The 12,756-nt window shown below is 40.8% G+C and overlaps 1 protein-coding gene and 1 long non-coding RNA gene across 2 annotated transcripts in view; both read right to left on the reverse strand.

The window, feature by feature from the left end:
• The window catches only part of wu:fb05h10 (F-actin-monooxygenase mical1), a 12,034-nt gene extending 1,933 nt beyond the window's left edge, over positions 1-10,101 (reverse strand). Inside the window, exons 1-5 of the mRNA XM_037684652.1 lie at positions 9,659-10,101; positions 9,430-9,548; positions 7,656-7,769; positions 3,235-3,328; positions 2,783-2,876 (exon numbers count right to left, since the gene is read on the reverse strand). Of these exons, the coding sequence (XP_037540580.1) occupies positions 2,783-2,876; positions 3,235-3,328; positions 7,656-7,769; positions 9,430-9,548; positions 9,659-9,773 (536 nt within the window). The 5' untranslated portion in view covers positions 9,774-10,101. The remainder of the gene's footprint in view (positions 1-2,782; positions 2,877-3,234; positions 3,329-7,655; positions 7,770-9,429; positions 9,549-9,658) is intronic.
• A 282-nt stretch (positions 10,102-10,383) lies between these two features.
• LOC119417443 lies at positions 10,384-12,402 on the reverse strand. The gene is made up of 3 exons (XR_005187145.1): positions 12,321-12,402; positions 10,617-10,684; positions 10,384-10,403 (listed from the first exon to the last, which is right to left on the reverse strand). It is a non-coding gene; the product is annotated as an uncharacterized LOC119417443 (long non-coding RNA).
• Positions 12,403-12,756: the final 354 nt, after the last annotated feature.

The raw sequence follows: 12,756 nt of genomic DNA on the forward strand, positions 1-12,756 counted from the left end.
CTGCTACAACAGCTGCTGCTGCTACAACAGCTACTGCTACAACAGCTACTGCTACAACAGCTGCTGCTGCTACAACAGCTACTGCTACAACAGCTACTGCTACAACAGCTACTGCTACAACAGCTACTGCTGCTGCTACAACAGCTGCTGTTACAACAGCTACTGCTGCTGCTACAGCTGCTGCTACAACAGCTACTGCTGCTGCTACAACAGCTGCTGCTACAACAGCTACTGCTGCTGTTGCTACAGCTGCTGCTACAACAGCTGCCGCTACAACAGCTACTGCTGCTGCTACAGCTGCTGCTACAACAGCTACTGCTGCTGCTACAACAGCTGCTGCTACAACAGCTGCTGCTACAACAGCTGCTGCTGCTGCTGCTACAACAGCTGCTGCTACAACAGCTGCTGCTACAACAGCTGCTACTGCTGCTGCTACAACAGCTGCTGCTGCTGCAACAACAGCTGCTGCTACAGCTGCTGCTGCTACAACAGCTGCTGCTGCTACAGCTGCTGCTGCTGCTACAACAGCTGCTACTGCTACAGCTGCTGCTGCAAAAGCAACAGTCATCAAAAATTGTAATGAAACTAAATTCATCCATCTCACCTAAAATTCATCAACAAACGGTACAAATTATGGTTTAGCATGTTCTGAATGTACTCCCAAAGATCTAGCAACTCCAAGTTGGGGCTTCAAACCATGCTGCCAACTGAACAGCATGGCCCAGTTTAATATGAACATTTATTAATGGTATTCAGGGACAACCTGAGTAAACAACTGTCAGGCCAGAGTGTTTGATTCTGAAGACCAGAGCAGTTTGGTGACATATTTTTTGTCTCTAGAGCTGGTGGTAAATGTGTGTTAGGAGAAAAGAAAATGAAGGAGTTATCTTCTGCACCGTCACAAAAAGAGGACAGGCATGTCAGGAAAGGTATGAGTCATCCTCTCTTTCAGTGATGTCACACATTGCTGCAGCTATAAACAAATGGTTGGAAAAAGTATAAAATCCTGTTTTACTGTAATTTCAAAATACATTGTTTATAAACTAATTATTAGAGAATATTTCAGGCACCCAGGAGCGCTCAGCTACCCATAAAACCATGTTTACACCTGGTTTAATCATATTTGTAATCATATGAAAGAAAAATCAACTTGGGCTGATATTTAAGTTAATAGAGCTAAAATTGAATACTGCTAAATGTTTTCATCTCTGCTGATCAAAAACTAATAAACATGAGTAACAAGAGTAAGTACTATGATCATTTTCCATGATTACCTATACAACATCAGATTTATACCCACGGCTCCACCTCGGCTTTATTTACATGCAGCTCAGAGGAAAACTGGAGGACTAACTCAGAAAGTCAGAGAAATAATACTATGAGTGATTCAGAAGATAACCCCTGAGAATAAATGAAGACAGAGACATCTCCACTGTTTGTTCTTCTGCCAGTAATCTAAAGTCTGTCGAGGTAAAATAACCCCGTCCAGAGCAGCTCAGACTGTAATCTGATGAACAAACAGTCTGACTTATACGACACAGAAAGATGCTGCGGACAGAAGCTGTAAAAAATAAAAAATAAAAAATTAATAACAATCAGTCTTTTATTTTTATACATAAAACAACTTTTTATTCTTCTGGTTTTGTTTTGATGTGCAGGATAAAATGAATCAGTTTAATGTGTCCCCACTAAGCAGCGTACTTTGTTGTTCAATATTTTACATTTTATGGAGATTATGACATTTTTAAACCAAATGGAAACTTTGTGACTTTATTTTTTTTTATTAAAAAGGTGTTTGTTTTGATAATATTGTGAGATAAGAATTAATTCAAGAATAATTAAACTGATTTTTTATTATATTTCATTTTACTGCTGAAAACTATCAGCAGAAGGAAATATATTACTGGATCAGAAAACTCCATGAATTCAATTTTACTCAGAGAACAAGAAGAAAATAAAACGTTTCTTTGAATGAACCATTCGAACGTCTGCGTTCAGGAAGGCCACAGAGTTTAATGAAACGAAAACTTTAAAAACAAGTTCTACATTAATTTCAGAAGTTATAGTTGTCTCACTGTGTTGAAATGGTTGTGGTAAATGATGACATTATAAACATGTTGGTGTGGTGAATGGATGATGGAAATAACCAAAAAGGGGGCCAAAATAAAATTCAGCTTCGATCCCCTTTACAACCACGAGCCGGCCCTGCTCGTCCTCATGGTCTGGAAAAGAAACAACTCACTTTTCATTTATTAAGTTCAAATAAACTGAAGCTCAAATTGTCACTTACTGATTAGTAAATTTCATCCTAAACTTCATTTTTCTCTGATACAGTGAGATGTTAAAACAGGTCTCTGTTGAAAATGAGTCCTTGTGACTCAGTGAGACCAACAAGTAGAAATAAAGGTTGAATGAAATGTTCATGCAGTTTTAAAGAGCGTTTCTGTACTTCATCTGTTCAGATGTGGAGCTCAGTGACAGAAAGCATCTCTCACTTGTTCACACTTCAGTTCCTGCTGTGTTTGTGGCAGAAGGTCATATTTAAATTGTGGAGGCCAACTAAGACCTGACACAGAAAGAATGTAAATGGACTGAACTTTAGTGGCGTGTTTGCTCCGGCAGAGAACGCTCTGTGTACTTTGTGAACATAAACAGGCTCAAACAGCAGGAGCAAAAATGGAGCCAGAAAACTGGCACTGCACAGTCTTAGTGAATCTGGTCCCGAGTGTTTCTGATGACTTTACACGTCTTTAAAGTGTGTTTGTTGGAGATTCTGACTTACGCCACCATTAGGTCTGATTCCTCAGAAACCAACGCATTCTTCTCATGGACCAGCTGGATCCACTGTTCAATCGTTTCAGGGGAACCGCTGCTATCTGAATAAGAACAATCAGAGTGTTTGATAAAGTTATTCAATTTAGACAAGAAAAAAATCTGTTGCTTTATATTCACATTACTGACAACTTTCAAAAAGTGCTGAAAGAAAAGTGGAGAAGAGATTTGTGATGCACTTAATGTCATCTCTTACATGTAAAAAACAACTTTTATACCACCATCAAATCAATTCTAATGCGATGAGATGTTTATTTTTTGCACCTCACAAGTTGACAAGTTTTACAAAGAAGGTTGTCTTTCCAGGCTTCTCCTTTTACATGAAAACCAGAGAAATGAAGTACTCCACCAGCCTTTGGAAGGAAACTAACTGCTATACAAAATATTCTGTTTAATTTTTACCAGATTCTCCGCGCAGACATCTCTCCAGCACCACACCTTTCTCTTCCAGGTCTTTATACGACTCTTCAATCTCCTCCAGCCTTCGTTGGATCGACTGAACAACAAGGAACAAGTTTAGATAAAAACAGAATCTTTACATCTTTAAAGCTCAGAAACACTCATCACTGAGAAAGGAATACATGAAAATATCACAGTCTATGCCAGCGAGGTGAGAATTAGTGCCACCATCTTAGTAGGTGCTATGAGGTTGTCCCTAGTTGGCAGCAGACCAAAAGTATCAGAGAAAAAAAATAATAAAATATAATAAAAATGAATAAATAATAAATAGAATATATAAAATGAATGGATACAATTCTGCTATGGATTAAAACAGAAAAAAAATCTTTTGACATTTCTTCTACAGCTGGAGATTACCCAACCCATCTTCTTCTTCTTCTTTCGCCTTTTCCCTCTTTAGGGAGTCGCCGCAGTGAGTCATCCTCCTCCACCTCACACTGTCCTCACTCCAACTACCTTCATGTCCTCTCTAACTGCATCCATATATCTCCTCTTTGTCTTTTTCCTGGCAGCTGCATTTCTAACATCCTTCTACCAACATACCCACTGTCCCTCCTCGACATGTCCAAACCATCTCAGTCTGGCCTCCCTAACTTTATCTCTCAATTGTTCAACCTGTGCTGTACCTCTGATGATCTCATTCCTAATCTTATCCAGCCTTGTCTCTCCTATGGAGAACCTGAACATCTTCATTTCTGCCACTTCCAGTTCTTTCTCCTGTCTTTTTGTCCATGTCTCTGTCTCCAGACCATACAACATAGCTGGTCTCATCACTGTCTTGTAAACTTTTCCTTTGACCTTTGCTGACACCCTTTTGTCACAAATCTACTGAAACATTTCTCCATCCTGCCTGGACTCTCTTTTTCACTTCTTTACCACACTCCCCATTTTCCTGGATAGTGGACCACAAGTACTTGAAGTCCTGCACCTTTGTGACCTCTGCTCCTTGTAGCCTGACTGTTCCACCTCCTCCCTCTCATTCACACACATGGACTCTGTCTTACTACGGCTGACTTTCATTCCTCTTCTTTCAAGTGCATACCTCCACGTCTCCAAGTTCTCTTCCATCTGTTCCCTGTTCTCACCAAAGACCACAATGACATCTGCAAACATCATCGTCCATGGGGATTCTTGCCTGACCTCATTTTTTAGTCGGTCCATCACCAGAGAAAACAGGAAGGGGCTCAGAGCCGATTCTTGATGCACTCCCACCTCCACCTTGAAGCTATCTGTCACTCCTACAGCACATCTCACCACTGTCCTGCTGTCTTCATACATGTCCTGTATCAGTCTAACATACTTTTCTGCAACTTCAGATTTCCTCATGCAATACCACACCTCCCAAGGTTACCCAACCCATGTAGTCATTTAATACTATTTATTTTTCATATTTGATCATTGTGCATGTGTGGGTTTTCCCTGGGTACTCTGGTTTCCTCCCACAGATCAAAAACATGTTAGGTTGTTTTCACACCAGATAGTCCGGTAGACTCGGTTCAGGACCAATATTCATGACCTTTTGTTACATTTGAGCTGGTGCGTTTGCATTCACACTGCACTGTGCAGTCGAGTCAACCTGTTGAACCAACCTGTTCCCCCACTCGCCTGTGGGGGGCGCTGCACCAAGAACTACTGAAAGAAACAACACAAAAACCTCTGAAGACACTTCTTCTGGAAATAAAAACAAAAACGGCGTGGCATCAAGTTTTAGCAGTTTTAGGAGTTCTATTTTGTCATTCTTCAAAAATGGACTCAGCATGAGCAGAAGATGAGGCAGAAGACCATGGAGAATATTGTTTTCCACACAAGTCAGCTGACGGCTCCATATAAGGTCAGAGAAATGCGTGTTTGTTTACCCTGCGGAGCGGGGCTCGGTCTGTTTACATTCACACTGCACTCGAACCACGCTGGAGTTTTCTTCTACCGGACCGAGACCTAGGTTTTAGCCCGGGCCAGAGTTCGCCTTTTTGTTCCGTGACAGAGTTCGATGGCGCGTTCACACCTCCCTAAACGAACCGGACTTTCAAGGAAAACGAGCTAGAGTTCGATTAAAGCGGACTAAACAGGGCTGGTGTGAATGCACCCTTAGACTGATTGGTAACTCTAAATTGTCCCTGTGATTGACTGGAGACCTGTCCAGGCATCTCGCACAGTGATAGATGGATATGGGCACCAGTGACCCCCGTGAACCGAAAAAGAAAAAGCAAGTAAAAGATAATGGATGGATGGATTTGATCATTTATGATAAAACACCTGAACTGATCCTCAGAGAGAACTGCATGAGTTTAAGGTAAAGAATTAAAGTTAAAGGGAGGCACATCTCTGCTGGAATCTGCAGCAGATAAATATTCTTCTTTTAGCGTTAATATGTATTTAGAAAAATGAAGGCAGCAGAAACAGCCTCTCTCACTGTGAGAGAAACTCAATATGCGTACTCCCACGGTCGTGCACGTCTCTCTCTCTCGGACTCAGAGTTCGGTTAGGTGCGCAGGTTGCACATGTCTGTACAACAATGACTACACTCCGAACACATTAGCATTTAATACAAAGTTAATTTTTAGATGCAACAGTCCCAGAGAGGTCGGGGCGTGGTGCAGCAGGAGGGTGTGATGGTGTTTCAGTTCTGCTATCTCCCCCTGCTGCAGTGAACATATGTTTAATCATTTATTACGTCATCGCCTTCGTGATGGGGCGGGTGGTTCTGTTAGGGTAGCGGGGTGTCCTCCTCGGCTTGCTGCAGGTGACCTTTCACCTGCAGTTTGTGTCTGCTGCTCACACCCAGGCTGTGAACCAGACAGCATGACCTGCTCTGACTGGCTCAAACTGTGGCTCTGTCTTGACTGGTTGAAGACAGCGTCAGTTTAATCCCTGTATCATCATTAGATTGGATGGCTTTAACAAGACTACAACAAAACGCGCTTCTTTTCTCTTTCCTTATTTTTACAGATGATAAAAATCCGTCGCGGTGAAGGAGAACTTTAATCCATGTTCCGCTCACTATTGTATAAATTATTTTAAAACTTGCCGGCTTGCAAAAACAATTCAGAACTACATCTCATTAGGCATATTAGTTAATGACTTGTCTAATGAACTGTACTATTATACCAGAGGTCGACGCTCTCTCCAGACTGATATGTCTGTAATGCCTTGGCAGGGCACTCAGATCGAGGGCGGTGGCGGACTGTGGAGACAGAGACACATCTGTGTTTTGCACAGTTTGTATAGACAGTTTTTGAGCGAGGGGGATGGGGTGGCACAGTATGCTACCTTTATAGCTTTTAAGCTAGTGTGTCTGTATTGCGCGTCGCTAGCTTAGCGCTAGCATATGTATTATACAATATTGAATTAGCGTATAAGCTAAACTTGGATAACTGTTAGCACCTAGCACCCTCAATGGCCTTTACAGCAGTGACGCTGATGAAGAGGTCTGACCTATTCGCACGGGATTAAAAACTAAGGACCACATGTAATAAATAAATTAATCCCCAATGGGATAACCAAAGCCTGAGATTCAGCTGAAATTTATGGACATCTTTATATGATGGTAACATGCTGCTTTTTGTGCAACATCCGTTTTTTTGTTGTTGTTGTTGTTGTTTCATCCGCTTTTGCTGGTCCGGGATACAAAAGGTTATTTATGCACTCCAATGCAGCCTCCATTGCCAAAAGCAAATAAAAATGCACCAGGAAACAAAAAATGCCTAATTACATATCGGATCCTGCCCATTTCTGTCCAAATCACAAAGAAGCCTATTCACATTGAATTAGTATTATCACAGGACCTCTGAGTTCAGCAAAACATAGTAGGTAATTTGCGGTGGAATTTTTACTTTACAAATTACTGACATGGCCAATTCGCATGGGATTAACAAAACAGACAATCTCTGTAATAATTACAAATAGCATGTGGTCCCTAGGTAAAACTAATCCCGTGCAAAGAGGGCTTTAGATGTCTAAAAACAATCAAACCAAAACCAACTTCGTTTGCCTTTTGTGTGGAGAAATTATAATCACTATTATTTTATGTTTTGAACGGAGTGGCTGCAAAACAACATTTTGTAGGAGTCCAATTCTTTTTGTTAATACAATAGCTGAAGCTGTTGCCAAATCATTCGCGATTACCATTTTAATATATGTGCAGAAAACAAAATCCTTTGCAGGACTCTGGTAGCTCTACACACATTTCAGTAAAATTACTAAAACAGTACATTGAGCTACTCTATTGACCGTTTGGTTCACAGAACTTCATTCAGGTTTGACAGAGTTACGCTAACTTTGAAAATAATTCAACACACTTTGATAAATTTATGTAGGTCAATACGAGTTGACAAAAGGCCTGTAGATGAACTATGACTTGTACTCACCTGAGCTTGGCGGAATCGCTGTATTTCATTCATCTTGGCCCGCCGCTCCAATGTCCTCATCTTCTTCAACTCGAGTTTTGCAGTCTCAACTGGGTCCGATGGCACCGTTTGAAACTAAAGGGAAAGAGACATTATTGTGAAGGATTCCTTAGAGTTGAGTCAGTCATCTAGTGTAAGGATGGAAGGGAAGAAACTGTTTGGTTCACATCTTTCATTTCAGGGCTGGTGTCAAAAAGCTTTCCACTAGTAATGAAAACTCTGGGACTTGTGCAGTGAGAAAATGGGGTGCATTAATGGACGTCAAAAGTGGATTTCATGTAGAACATCGAATTTCATAAAATGTACGTGTTTTCTAACAATCTAGGTGGATTTCTACACTTTATGATGAGGTGTACCATGAACAAGAGACCATCTGCAACTTCTAACAGTCATGTGGGGAAGGGGGGGGGGGGGGGAGGTCGAAGAAAGCTGAGGCAAAAACCTCTTTCTAAGCGTGCACAAAATTTGACTATAAACGCAAGTTTAGATCAGAAAAATGTATGATTTCAAAGAGTAACTGTTTTCAGTATACTGTACGACTGACTGGGAGTGCAAGAAACTGTGACGACCTGACAACACAAACCGGGAGAGAGCTTGACTTCAACAAACATGCATGAAAGTACTGAACATCTGCAGGAACAAGGTGGGGTTTTTCAGAGACCTCACAGCTTTGAGAGTTGAATACAACTTCCTGCTGTAAAATTAAAGATACGTCCATTTTCTTGAAGCAGCTGAACTTTAGGAAAAAAGTCTTTGTCAACAAAACAAGGGATAGAAGACCAAATTGTCCTCTTCATCAGTAAGTCAAATAACACATAAATACCAATTTTACACTTTATTTTCTTTACTATTTACAAAACTAAGAGTAAATTTTAATGTGAATCATTTTTAGCACACAAAAGAAATGCTGTTTCTTTAATCTTAAGTAAAACAAAATAACTAACATTTTTCAGTCAGGTCATCTGGACAGTTTCTTTTTTTGTGCTGAAACGTTTCGCCTTCGATCCAGAAGGCTTCATCAGTCAAGGAAACACACAACAAAACTGATTCTTCCTCCAACAGCTTACTCCAAAGTGGAACCAGTTGTTCCATGTTTTCAACCAGTTTGACAAGACTGTCAACAAGGAAGAGGGCCAGCAATGGAGGAGGGGCGTACCAAAGAGACCATCTTATCACAAGCAGAACTGGTTTGTTCCACTTTGGAGTAAGCTGTTGGGGGAAGAATCAGTTTTGTTGTGTGTTTCCTTGACTGATGAAGCCTCCTGGATCGAAGGCGAAACGTTTCAGCGCAAAAAAAGAAACTGTGCAGATGACCGGACTGAAAAATGTTGGATTTTATACCTGGATTACTGAGCATGGACTTTGTTGTTAAAACAAAATAAATTTACAAAAATACTGGAAGATTGTTGTTTATAAATGACACACAGCAGAACCTCAAGCAACTAAATCCCTGCAAGTTCTATAGAACGAAAACACGTTTGCTGTTGCAATTTGTCAAAACGAATCAAGTTTTGGACATTTTTCCTTGTTAATTTTATGGTGGAAATGATGGCTACGGGCTGGGGCTGGATAGGATTTTTGGGGTCCGATGCAACTCTACTTTTTGGTTACAAACGACCCTAAAGAGGCAGTAACTTCTGTTTTAGCGTCAAGAAAACATATTTTGTTAAGATTTATGAACCATTCTACCCCTAATCTACCATAAAGTAAAATAAAAGCATGCCCTCAATCTTACCTTCTTATCCAATAAGTCTATATCCTCAGGCTCCAACATCATGTCATCATCGTCATTGTCATCATCATCTTCATCAACACCATCCTCTGAGGCACCGTGGACATGTCTGAATGTTGTTTCTGTTTTAAAATGATAAGTGTTAAAGGAGCTAAGACCCACCAAAACCCCTAAATACAACAGCTATCTGTAAATTTCCCAGAGTTGTGCTTGTCTTCAGGTGTCAACGTACCCACTCTCCCTGGATGACCGATGTGTACGCTAAGCCGGGCGTCTCGGTTGATCCTCGGAGACGAGAGGTTCCAGGGTGAAAACTTTGATCGTATTTTGGTCTGCCCGCTTGGCATTTCTTTTTTCCTGAAGCAGTGTCGATTCCTTTGATCTCGGTTAAGACTAGCAGCGCTCCCACTCCAGTAGCCCTCCTCTTCTTGCCCATCCTGACCATCTTGTTTAGGAGGTCCTCCTGCATTTGCAGAAGAGGAGGAGCAAGAGGAAGATCCACCGGGTGTCTCAGAGTCTGAGTCTGCGCTGAAACTTTGAAGATTTCCCAGCTCATTTTTCTCCTCAACACTCAACTGAAGCTTTCGGAGGGACTGTTTCGGACGGGAGTCTGAGTCTGGTTTAGAGACCTTCGCTGCAGAAACTGGAGATGAAGAGCTCTCCAGTTTTACCAGGACTGTTCGAGGTTTTGCAACTGGGGGAGAAGGCTCAAGGCTGGGAGTTCTCTGACGGGAAAAGCGTGGCTTTGGGACCGGACAAGTCTCCTCCTTAGCAGGCACAGTTGCATCAGTTTTAGATGCAGCGTCTGATGAAGTCTGAGATTTTTGTGGTTCTTGTGACCCTTCAGTTTCAGCTACATGATGAGATGAAAAAGGACCAGAGTCCAGAGTGAAGTAATACTCATCATCTGAAGGAGATGGTGTATCGTCATCACTGGAAGGCTCGTTCTCTTCATCTGTGTGATTTTCTTTGCTATCCTAAAAAAACAACACATTAAATCTTTTTATAAAACTAAACAAATTACATAAATTTAAAAAACTAAATTCTCAAGAAACAAGTCTGAACATGCTTTTCTACTAAAAATGTATCCACCAGTAGAAGGATAAAGTGCTGTGTACGAGAGTATTTTTGATAAAATTCTAAATTAAGTCACTGCACTGACATGGATGACGTTTTGTTTAACGACCCACCTCACAAAATGGTTCCAGCTCAATTGGAAGCAACAGTTCTTCAGAGTGCAGCTCACAGTAAAACCTTCCTGTTAGCAGTGGTGGAAGAAGAAAGGTAACAGGAATACAGGACTGTAAAAATTACAAGTGTCAAGGGATTAAAAAAATAAATCTTTTCATTCAGCCTTTATTTAAACAGGTTAGTCCCATTGAGCCACAAGGACCCAAATCTACTCTTCCCAATTCTGGGAGAACTCACAATTGAAAACTTGTTAAGTGATGTTTCAATTATTCTAAACTCAAGCATTAACTTAGAACAGCCATCCGTTGTTTACAGCAAAGTTAATAAAATGCAATACCAGTAATGGCCACTAGGAGATTTTAAATAATTTCTGGCTCAAACGTCCTCCCATTAAATACAGTATGTTGTTGTTCTTGTTAATCTTTTAACTGCTTCCTTCTGCATGTGTTGCCACATAACGCAAACCCACACAAATGATGAAGCAATTATTTTATAACGGACGCCCTTCTGATGCAACCTGAGACTGAACCTGCAGCCTCGAGATTACAAGACCACAGCCTTCCATTAAACATTTATTATTAAATATAAAGTTCCCTGAGTCATTGAACTCTTCTTAGCTAAAGCCAGTGTCTCTGATCGCATTGCTGAAAGTCCTGAAAAGAATTTCCCAACTAAAGACACACAAATTCTTAAAGGAAAACACTTTTTTCCCTCCAGGAAATACCTTAGCAAGTTTCACCTTATTTTCTAAACATGGTCACTTCTGACTCGAACATTCCAGTGGTGACAAGACAACAGCTTGAAAAAAGTAAATAAATAAAATCCCATTAACGACCATTTTACACTTGTAATCAACAACAACGACTTTTGCCTCTGGTTGAGCTCAGTGGAAAGATTGAACATTCAGCTGTTAAAAGATTATTCAGGAATCACAAACATTAACTCACAATCATGGAAACAAAACACCCAGACTATCACACTAATATTCAACAAGAGTGCTGCACCTGGGGCTGCAAGAGTGGGTACAACTGAGCCTTATTATATTATTGTTATAATTATTGTTATCATTATTGTCAGAGGGTTTTGGTCAGAGATTATGTAGTTATGGATATATTATTACTAGTGTTCTTTCCCTTAAAACAAACAACCAAGTTGTCTCTCCAAACACTCTCTTATCCTGAAGAGATGCCTGTGGACTGCAACTGTGAAGGCCAGGAGGGCCATGTGAGGTTACAGCTGGCTTCGAGGACACCCGCTGAAACCTTGTTGGGCTGACAGGGATAAAAAAAGCGAGCGGACAATACAGCATGTGCAGATCATTGTGACCGAGCTTCAGGTGTACACATTAAATGCATAATGATGTGAACTATTACAATATCTATCCTTGCAAGTAAAAATGTGCCGGAGACAAATAATCACCTGCCGCGTGTGAGTGTCGTTCATTTGAGTAAACATCATTTAGTGTTTCCCTCCAACAATTATTATTATTATTATTATTATTATTATTATTATTATTGGTGTTGTTTTTGCAGAAACAGGCTCAGAAACTGACACCATCAACTCATGAGGAAAAAAATAAAATCTAATATAGTCCGACTAAAAAAGACAAAGGATTAGACAGAAGTATAGAAGTTTGAAGAAACTGAGTTTGATTTGTGACTCAGATGTCACACAGATGACTAACATTTTGTCTCGGTGCTCACCTGTATTCTTGTCAAAGGTGTAGCCTCCGAGTCGGAGCGTGATGCCGCACTGATGACAGGTAAAGCAGCTCCGATGAAAGAACTTGCCTTCAGCACTGATGCGCTCCACTGCATACACCATTTGACCGCAGAAGTAACACTGCTCGCTGTTTGGCATCAACTCTGGTTCAGGCTCCAAAGCAGGTGGAGGTGGAGGATGGACTTCAGGAGGCACAAGGGGTACCAAAGTCTGAAGTGGAGAAGGTTGAGTCAGGTTAAAACCAGCAGAGAAACTCTGACAAATGGTCTAAAAAAGTTAAATCTGGTCCTCTGGACATTCAAAAAAACAAAACAAAGCAAATCAACAAAAAAATATAGAAACGTTTCGTCTCTCATCCGAGAGACTTCCTCAGTCTGAGGAGCTGTATTCAGCTCAGTCTCTTAAATAGCACCTTCT

The sequence above is a fragment of the Nematolebias whitei genome, chromosome 11, assembly GCF_014905685.2.
Source record: "Nematolebias whitei isolate Nwh7 chromosome 11, NemWhi1, whole genome shotgun sequence".
Taxonomy (NCBI): Eukaryota; Metazoa; Chordata; class Actinopteri; order Cyprinodontiformes; family Rivulidae; genus Nematolebias; species Nematolebias whitei.